The following is a 10,609-nucleotide window of genomic DNA, read 5'->3' on the forward strand; positions in this document are numbered from 1 at the left end:
AAACATATATTTGTAGTCATTCCCAAGGCACAAGATTGACTGTTGTGCTTTCTAGATACGTTGACAAATGTTTTTACTAATCTCATTTAAAAACACAAACTCTGGAATTGAGCCAAGAGATTCACGTAGTTTTTAACACTCCACTTTAAGATCAGTTAACTGGATCTTTCATCATATTACTCAAATCTTACTAAGCACAAACTTTGCGTATACTTTTACTTTTTTCCAAACAGTTCTCGAAGTGTATTTAGCCAAGGCTATTGATCCACACACCATCCGCACCATCCGTTTATTGATGCTGTACACCAAAGAAACCAGCAATGATATCACAACTTGGGATTCTCAATTATTTGCACCACCCAATGATCGTATTGCAACCCGTAAATTAGAGTTTGATTTATCTGATATGCAGCCGAATTCATTGTATAAGGTGAAACTAAAGCTCATCCTTCGTGATCTAAATTTGGAGCCGACTAGCAAAATTATATTGATTAGATTGCCAGTCGAAGTCTAAAAAAATGGATAAAAATCTTTACCTGCTCTCTTCACACATTTTTATAATCCGAATATTGTTTTTAATTCTTTTTTGTTTAGTGGTGTCGGAATTTTTTGTTATTATCAAATGTAACCATAGAAAATGCATTGTAAAATATTAAGAAAAAATATATATTTTTTGTTTGGCCTTGATTTCTATGACATTTATACAACTTTAACTGGTAAATTGTAGATGACTTTGCCTCCGTTTCGTTTACGCGTAGTTATCTTTTATATAATTTATTATTTCAGTTTGCTTGCAGCACCAACAACATATATATTATATAAATATATATACTCGTATATTATTTATATATATAATATATATGCTTGTATATACAAAATGCACAACTAGATTAATTTTTTTTCGGTTTGAAGAATTCAAAATTCAAATTTCATACACTAATGCCACGCTAAATGCTAAAATTCTTAATTATTTGTTTTTTTTTTAGAATGAACAAAATAGTTTTAAAGAGCAAAAAAATGTGGGAAAAAATATATGCAAATATTCTTTCGCATTTGGCATGAACAATTTCTTTGTGTTTTCTTGCTTTAAAATTCTTGTACATTATTTAATTATTTAAATAGATTTCCATTTGTTTCATTGTTTTTTTTTGTAGTTTTCTTTAAAAATTTATAATTTTCGTTTTGTGTTTTCGTTTTTGTTATCGTTTCTGTATTTTTTTCTTTTTATATTTTTGCATAAAAGTAATCACTGTTTAGCCTCCGTTCTTTGACATTAAGTTTGTTGGTTGGTTGATTGGTTTTTTTAGGCATGGCAGGACAGACAACAATGGACAACATTTTGGCATCAGACTGCTGTGTGGTGTCTTCTCTATTTGGTGCTCGTACTAGCACTGGCACTTATGCTGGCCGAGGCGGCTGCCTCGCTGTTGCTGGTGCACTGCTCGATGACGCTATTGCCCTCAGCATCGCTGGTGGTGGTCGTCGATGAATTGCTACCATCATCATCATCATCGTCGTCGTCATCGTCATCATCAACCTCCGACTGCTCTTCTTCGCCATCGTCAACGTCGCCTTCGTCCTCTTCATCAACAGCATAGACATCGTTCTCAATGAGACGCAAATCCATGCTGTCGAAGGAATCTGTTATAACACTATCATCATCGGTCGTTGTCTCATCGTCTTGGCCGGACGTATCGTTATCCAAATCGCCTTCATCGTCACCCTGGTGGCTTTGCTGTTGTGACGGCGATTCACTGCCACTGCCCGCATCGATGTGCATCTCCTGCATTAGCTCCTTGATCAATTCAGTCTCTATTTCGATGACACCCAGATCCAAATGTCGTTTATTCACATCCATCAACACGTTCTTCACATTCCGTGCCAGCAGATGCAGATGCTCATCGCTGCAGACCTTTGCATTACTCATGTAGCGTATATAATCCTCCAAATAGTAGGAATTGAAGCTATCACGGCATGGCTCGCCATTGGCAAATTGCTGATGGGTCAGCAGCAGTTGATTGATCAACCAGTTGCGACCACCCTTTAGCACTTCGATGGCATCCTTGACACACTGACGTCCCAGCTCAAAGTTGCGATACAACGGATAAGTGATAACGCGTCGCAGAAACGCCACCAGCACATCACGATAATTGTCGAACTGCTCGAAGTAACAGAAGAGTGGGCACAATATGCTTCGTGTCCAGCCTGACTCGCAGGTTGGATCGTTGTTGGTGGTGCGCACATCATAGCATATGGCCAACACAATGCTGATAAGGCCACAATCAATCTCGTTTTGCACCTGGCGTTCCCGTTGACTGGACTGTGTTTCTGGTGTTACGGGCAGACGACTGCAGAGATTGTGCAGCAAATGCGCCTGCTCCTGTGTCATGGAAGTTTCGTGAATTTTCGGCTTATAGCGTAATGGATTCTGATGACCAGCTGGCACCTGCAGTTCCACAAAATTCATTTTGTACTGATCGCGCGAAAAGCGCTTCATCTCGTCGACCACACGCTCCAGGCGTCGTTGCAACGGGCTTGTTTGTTGCGGCTCTGGCACACGGCAAGTTGACTTATCCAGCTGTATTAGAGAAATGTGTTTATCTATTGCGTCATCGACAGATAAGCGGCAATGCAATGCACTATGCATTACTCACCTCGCTGGTTTGCAGCGGACCGTTGTATTGACTGGCAAAGCCGTAGCAAAAATGGCTGCTCAGCTTGTAGCTGGTTTCGTCGCCATCCAACTGCAATTGGCACTGTTCGGTGATGCGCTTCAGTTTCCACTCGTGCACCAGCGGCTCCTTGTCCTGCAGGGTGTCCGCCAGTTTGGGCAGATTAAGGAATGCCGCAATGTATTCCTTGCGCGCCGTCTTTGGTTTCGGCACCACGCCGCCTCCGCTGCTGTTGCCAGCTGCCGCATTGTTGCCGCCGCTGCCCACAATGGCGACGGGCGGCAGGCAGCGCAAATGCAACTGGTAGCAATTCTCACTCGTATCGTATTTGATGAGAACAGTTTTCAGTCCCCTCAAGTCGAAAGTGCGTCGACTGTGAAATCTGAATCAAGAGAGCAGATCGATTGATCGTATCGCGTATCGTATAAAGAGCCGAATCACATGACTCACCTATATAACTTGACATTTGCGTAGAAGTACAAATCATTGTCGCCAATAAATATATCGACGTTCCTTATGCGATCCAAATTCACATGTATTGTCGCAGCACCCACTGTTCCCTTCTCCCCTATCGACCCTCCTACGACCGTAGAACAAGCATCCGCTGGCTCATGCGATGGCGTTGGCGTGGGCTTTGGTTTTTCCTTGGCATGTGGATGTGGTATCACTACGCTGCATGTGTTGCCCACAAAACTGTGTGTAATCTGTCCATTCAACATGTTTTAATTTTATAAAGCCACTACTGCTTTTCAAGTATAAACAAAAAAAAAAGAATTTTAGAGCAGCACGATTATCGCCGATAGATTGTGGCGGACGGTCGATAAATAATATTGTAGCAACTCTGTTACGCCTCGACTGGCATTGTTTGCCAGCACTACTACATGTGTGAACCATGTCTCATAGATGGCGCTTTAAAGTGATTGGCGCCAAATAAATTGAAATTGTGGTACTGTGTGCAAATTATAAGAAATGAATCGGTAAATCAGAAATAACCCTAAGGTATTGAGAAAATCTTTTTGTTCTATTGTGCTATAAATCAGCGAGCAGATGCTGCATCTCAACTTGATTGCAACGACAACGGTACGTAAATTCCAAAATGCCAAACCCCGAAAAAAATATAAATTTACAACTGCTCATAGTAAGAAGCACAACTTGTGCTGAGCATGCTATTGCCATCTCTGTCGCACGCGCGTGTTTTCATGCTTTCTTTAGCAGCAGCCGCGACAGCAGCAACAACAATAGCAGTCAACCAGCCCGCAAGCAAGTTCGTCAGCGTGATTTGCTTTTCTGTTGTTGTTGTGGCTGCGGCTGCTGTTGCTTTTTTTTCTTCATTTCTGGCTCGTTTCATGTTGACCCACTTTTCGTGGCAATACGTGCGATGTCGACGTCGCAGCAGCAGCCACAGCAGCGCGACAGCGTTTTGCACAGTGGTCCGCAGTTACGGTGAAAGCTTTGCTTTGCTATTTGGCGGCCTTTGTTGGGTTATGTTATGTGCTCTGGACACAGTGTGCGGCGCAAAAAGTCATAAACTGAATTGCCAACAGGTTATACTAGCAACGACTGTGTGCGCTGAGCTTGTGGCTGCAATGCTGTCGCAGTCGTAGTCGCAGTCACTGTCAACGCCGCCGTCGCAGTCGCTGGGAGTAGTAAAAAGGGCCATGACAGTGACACTTTGAAGTTTGAGGTTAAATTGTCAATGTTGTTGGTTGTTTGGCTGTTTGGTTGCTCTTGGTTTTGGGTCTTTTGGTTGCTTGCTCTTTAATATTTTCGACATATTTCGTGCCGAGCATTTTTGCTTGTTTCATGCTCGATGCAGTCATTGTTGCTGTTGTCGTTGTTGTTGTCGTTCCAGTTGCATGTAAATTCAAAAGACTTGAACAACAAACTTGCATTGACAGTGCATTTTTGTTCGAGCCGCCGCGTGGCACAAATTTTGATCAGCGCACGCACAAAAATGCTCACATGCTTTTATTTAGTTTATTAATTATTATTTTTATTTCTTCTATACCTATTCATATATACACACACACACACACTCACATTTGAAAAGTGAAATTTCAAAGTAGAACAAGCAACAACAACAACTGCCGCAACACGTACAACTGGCCATGCCACGCAACTTGCCGCGAGGTTCCAATAAAAATGAGGTCACTTGTCGCTGACCAACAGCGCCACCATGTGGCCCCTCCTCTTCTCCCACTCCTCCCTCTCTCCCTCTCTCTCTCTCGCTGTTGCTTGCCATTATTGAATAGATCCCGCACCAGAGCTTGTTGTCGTTGTTGTTGTTGTTGCTGTGGTTGTGCGATGTCTGCCTTCAGAATGTTGCATTATAAGTAAATTAATTGCAGTCGCGACGCGTCGTTAACCGTTTTGTTGGCCAGTTTTAGGCCATCGTGTGTGCCATTAAAATGCACCACGAACTTGACAAAGAAAAAAAAATAAAAAAAAAATGGATGTACTGAATTGGAAATACTGCGAAAACATATATTAAAAATGCTAAAGACTTGAAAATGTATTTAATAACTATTGTAAAATGATGCTAGTTTCAGCTCTTTAAATTTAATAAGAATATAAAATACATCTGGAAATAGAAATAGAAAATTGGAAATGCTAAAAAAATACTAAAAATGCTAAAGACTTGCAAATGTCTTTAATATTAAACCGAAAAGTAATTAACTGTTGACTATTGTAAAATTATGCTACTTTCATTTATTTATATGCGAGTAGCTTAAATTAAATATATAAATAAATTTGTGTAAGTTACAAATGAAAATAAATATGCTAGTTTTATTGATTTAGATCAGATTAGCTTAACTTAAATCTACTCAGAGTCTGCTACAGATGGAAGTACAAAGATAATGGAAAATTGAAATACTAAAAAAAATACTAAAAATGCTTATCACTTGCGTCTATATTTAATTTAAAACCAAGTAGCAAATAACAATTAGCAATTATTGCTAAATTATGCTAGAATTATTGATTTAAATGAAATGTAATAAGAATACATAATAAATCTGTGTCCGTTGTTACATTCGCTCTAGAAAAGAACAAAGTTAATCATAGTTTTGAATCAAGTCTAATTGCTTATTTCATAAGCTTACCGTTGTGCACTGTTTGCTTTTGCAGTTAATTAAACTTGAAGTCGAACTTGCAATTTGGAGTTTGGAGTAGTAAAAACTGTGTTAAAAATATTAAATTAATATATATGTAATTATAGCCATGATTTATTCTGCTTAGAATCTTGGTCAGCTAGCCGTCGAGGCGTGAAGACGCCGCATTGCAAAACGATAAGTAGTTGTGTTTTTTTCAGCAGATTATTATTGTTTTAAGACCGACAATTAACCGAAAAATTCTAGTGCATAAATTATACATTATGATTATGATTATGATTGCAACAAGTAATAGAAAAAACGACTCAAACATTTGCTAATTTTTTGGCCTCTTCTCACCTTAAGTGCAATTTTGCTGCTGGCAAAACTTTACTACTTCCTGCACGCGAGCAACTTCCGTTCTGCTTTGTCCGATTCAAGTCGAAGAAGAAACAGCTGAGCTAAGCTGAGCTGAGCTGAGCTGGGGCTCTTCATCATATGTGGTTGTGGTGCTTTAGAGTGTGTGCTGCATCCATCAATAACAGACCCTCAATCAAGAGCAAAAGTAATCAAAATAACAACAACAAAGAGCTACAACAAAAAAGTAAATCAAATGGAAAAAATACGACTAGGCAAACAAACAAATCAAAAAAAAAGGGGAGCAGCAAATACGCATAGTAATAGTAGATAGATAGAGACACAAGCACAAGCACGACACAGTGACAAGAAAATCGTTAAAAACAAAAATAACAATAAATAGACAAACATGTATGTGTGTGTGTGCTGTACATATTTATAAAAATGGCATGGCAGCAACATCGGCAACAGCAAACAGCAAAACAGCGGCAACACAAGCGGTGGCAGGCAACAGCAAACAACACAAAATAGAAATGGAGAGCAACTTTCACCCAAGGTCATTGTGTCTTTAACTGCTGCGCCACAACAGCAGCAACAACAATCATTGCTGGACAATATGCGACAAAAGTTAACTGCGACTTCGACTGCGACTGTGGCATCGCTTTTGCCATTTTGCCAACTTTATTGTAGCATTCATTTGTCTGACTGTCTGTCTGTCTGTCCACCTTTCTGTCCACCTTTCTGTCCCTTTCTCTGTCCGCCTTTTTATGTTGCTGTTGTTGTTGTCAACGAGTATTACAATAGAGCTAGCTGCAGGGCGCGGTGAAAGGCGTTGTCCGCTCGTTTAGTTGCCAAACGTCCTTTGCTGCACTGGCAACTGCAACAAGTTGCTCTCCTTAGTTTGCCATTCTTGTCGTGTATTTCGACTAGCGAAGCGATGTAGCTAAGCCACAACGTTGGACGACGGTCAAAGTTTGGTTGCTTTGGGGCAACAATTTAACTTCATGTATCGCGCATCTTGTGAATGAAAAGATTCCGAATCAGAATCTAAGAATGAGTCTGGGAATTTTAATCGGAATGAATCTCTGAATGTGCTGTATAAATTTGTGGTACAACAAGTCTGAAGTTGCATGCATATGCAACTTTAAGATACTCTTTATATAATGTGTAAATTATTATTATTACTTAATGATGAATACAATTCCTATTTAAAATAAGAAGAGCCAGAGCATCTAAGATTTTTAATTTAAGTTTGGTTTGCTAATTTATTAAATTTATTTATATTGTTTGGTATGATTACTAATAGGAGTTGGTTTCATGCGGAATTTTTCATTGACTTTTAATAGATTAATACAATAATTTTATTTAGCAAAGTGTGAAGATATTTCAGAGACACTTCTTTTATTATTATAGTCCTATAACTGATCGTAATTATTATTTTCTTATAAGATACGTTCAAAAGAAAGCTACGCATAAAAAGTTGTTAATCTTATTGTTCTTATAATTGGTTTGCAAATTCCATTGTTGACAAAATTTGTGGTAAATTGTTGATCATTAAAATAGTTATTTTAAGCAAAATATGAAAACACTTTTCTTCTTTTATTCTTACAGTAAAATTGAAAAGAATAATTACTTTTTATCTATAGATGGGCGTAGGCTTGATGTGCCTTTTAAACCACTCATACGCTCAAAAAAAGAACCATAGCAAAAGCTTTTAATAATGTTAATATTTCAATAGCAAAAATCGTACATAATTCGGGTATATATTTTATAACGATTTTTGTAGATTAAAATACACATAAATTTGTTAATGAATAACAATGAAAATATTTATTCATATTACAGATAAACGTATACTTTATATGCTCTTCAAATCACGCATACGCATAGTAGAAATGTATTAACAAATTTTTATTAATTTTACTATTTGGAACATAGTTAATTAGTTTGAAGCGAAAAAATTGTTAATTTATATTGCAGATAAGCGTATACTTTATTGCCTTTTAAATTAACCATACGCTAAGTTAATATTGACTTTTAAAAAATGTTCATATTTTTATATTAATTAAATAGAAAATTAGTTTATAAGCACAGTAGAAATTTAATCGTAAAAAATCGGTCAATATTTTAACTTTTTAACAGTAAAATTCAATAATTCAATAATTTTATATATAAGAAAAGTTGTAAATATAATATATTTGAAAAATTGTCAATAAATGGAAAAGATATATTATATATATGCCTAGTTGAAATTTTGCCGTAAAAAAAGTTGTTCATATTTTAACAGTTTTAGCAGCAAAATAAGCTGTAGATTTAATATATTTGAAAAATTTTTAATAAATGGAAAAGTTATTTATAAGCTCAGTTGAAATTTAGCCGTAAAAAAGCTGTTAATATTATTACTATCATACTTCTGCAGTAAAACTCATAATCTGTTGTAAAATTTCCATTCGCTTTATGACAAAATTAATCTTTTTACGCCAACAGTCAGTCCATACCGTTTCCTCGGCCACGCTGTGGTCATAAATTTGGCACGTGTTCTGCTCCATTTGGAGCAGAATCCGCCATCTGCATGCGAGACTGCCGCTCATCATATTGCGGGTGATTAGGCAGGCGATGTGTAGTAACATAAGAGGCACCCACGCAGTGTCGTAGTCAACAAGCTCCACGCCCATTACTAACTATGTCTAACTGTCTCAAATGAGCTGTGCGGGGCTGCCTTGTCAGCTATAGCCCGTGTCAAAATCTTGGCCAGAAAGTGTGTCATGCTAAGCCAAAAAAAAAAGTAAAGAAGACTGAAGTAAATAAAGAAATAAAAACTGTTTGGCTCTGCCTACGACAAAACGTTGGAGAACGAGCAGAAAATTACGTTTAATTGGTACGAACAGAAATAAAACTCAATTAAAAAAAAATGCCAAAAAGAAATTCACAAAGTGCAAAGTGTTATTGCTAATACGCTGCCAAGCCAAATGCTGTGATTTGGTTTAATTCTTTTCGTTTAATATTTTGTGTTTGACCTTTGGCTGTGGAACAAAGCAACACGTAGCGCATTTTGATTAGAACAAAACGTGGACACTGTGTAAAAGGTGAAGGAGGAAAGAGGGAGGTGGAGAAGAGCGACAGTTGGAGGCATTGCCATGATGTTGCATAAATTTAAGTGCCACAGATACGAGGCGCAAGATACAGAAACGAGTTACAGATACACTCGGTGTGTACATGCAACGTCGCGACGCTCAGAAGCAGAGGAAAAAAAAAGCTTCTTCGTAAACGAAGCCAAGCAAAGATACAAAAGCAACATAGAAATGCGGATGCGATGCGGTGCGATGCGATGCAAACTAAACTACATACTCCAGACTCTCCAGCAAGCAGCAAAGCTATCGGTGTCTGGAGCTCTCAGTCTGAGTCTCAGACTCTGTCTCTCCATCTCCATCTGCAGCTTGTTGCGGTGAAAGAGCATGCGACCGGGCAAAGTATCTTTGTATCTCATTTGCCGCGCGCTCTGCTCTGCTCTGTTGGCAAAGCCAGAGCCAAAGTCAGGCCAGGCCAGTTAACATTTCAAATCCGTTGTGGCTGCCACAGCAGTCTTCGGCTGCCACTTCTTGTGACTTGCTTCGTCGTGCTCGCTCGCTAAGAAAACGAGTCTGGAAATTGGGTCAGTGGCACAGTATGCATGGCATTTTGTTGCTGTATTTGTGCCGCTCTCTGTCGCCGTTCGCATTTGTATCTGTATGTGTGTGGGTTTTTTTTCTTCTTCCATTTCTTCTTTTTTTTTGGGTTTGCCTTTAGCTCTTTCTTCTTCGCATGGCTTTCTTTGCGGCGGCATTTGTGGTCAATATAATGATTCTGACTTGTTCGCTCAGCTCAACTCAACTCAACTCAGCTCGACTTGGCTTCGCATTGACTTGGTTTGGTTTGTGCTTTGCTTTTTGGTTTGTGCTTCTCCTACTTCTGCTTCTTATTGTTGTGTTGTATCTTTAGCTTACCGCATTTTTTGTTGTACATTTCTTTACTCACTCTTGCACCTACTCTATTTTCCACTCGACTTTTGTGGCAGACGTGCTGCTTGCTGCTTTTATGTCAGGTTCCTGCTAATGGCCAGCGGCACATGCGTGCGGCATAAGCAATGCGGACGCCACAAAATGTCACTCGGCTTTGCCACCCAATCAACCAGATCACTGTGGAACACCCAAAAACTGTAACTTGGTTGACATCTAAACTGCGTATACGTGATATATTTTTTTTTCCAAAAGTAGAGCAAACTTCTTGTTTTCTGGCTTTAAGTATTATTATTTTTGTTTTTGTACATTTAAAATGACAAAAATGTTTGTATTTCTTTATTTAAGCATAAACATTAGAATTAAACTTTAAAATTAACAAAATAAATATTTACATTCAAATTGGGGTTTCTTTTTTTTTGTTTGTTTTTTTTTTAAGTACAAAGCGTCGATTTGTGTGTCTTGCACTTTGTTCAAGATTGAATAAATAAAATTG

The 10,609-nt window shown here is 38.4% G+C and overlaps 1 protein-coding gene across 1 annotated transcript; it reads right to left on the bottom strand.

Moving 5' to 3' along the window:
* Positions 1 to 659: 659 nt before the first annotated feature.
* Positions 660 to 3,476, bottom strand: LOC132785811 (protein SHQ1 homolog). The gene is made up of 3 exons (XM_060792091.1): positions 3,123 to 3,476; positions 2,655 to 3,054; positions 660 to 2,578 (listed from the first exon to the last, which is right to left on the bottom strand). Exons 1-3 carry the CDS (start codon positions 3,389 to 3,391, stop codon positions 1,370 to 1,372), a joined length of 1,878 nt encoding a protein of 625 aa, XP_060648074.1. The 5' UTR covers positions 3,392 to 3,476; the 3' UTR covers positions 660 to 1,369.
* Between the last annotated feature and the right edge of the window lie 7,133 nt (positions 3,477 to 10,609).

This window comes from Drosophila nasuta, chromosome 2R, assembly GCF_023558535.2.
Source record: "Drosophila nasuta strain 15112-1781.00 chromosome 2R, ASM2355853v1, whole genome shotgun sequence".
In the NCBI taxonomy this organism is placed as follows: Eukaryota; Metazoa; Arthropoda; class Insecta; order Diptera; family Drosophilidae; genus Drosophila; species Drosophila nasuta.

What these genes read in the sequence shown, in the direction of transcription:
- LOC132785811 (XM_060792091.1), bottom strand. Translation starts at nt 3,391, where the DNA reads ATGTTGAATGGACAGATTACACACAGTTTTGTGGGCAACACATGCAGC. An exon ending in GCAAATGTCAAGTTATATAG is followed by an intron (nt 3,055 to 3,122) that starts GTGAGTCATGTG and finishes CTCTTGATTCAG; the next exon opens with ATTTCACAGTCGACGCACTT. An exon ending in GTCCGCTGCAAACCAGCGAG is followed by an intron (nt 2,579 to 2,654) that starts GTGAGTAATGCA and finishes TCTCTAATACAG; the next exon opens with CTGGATAAGTCAACTTGCCG.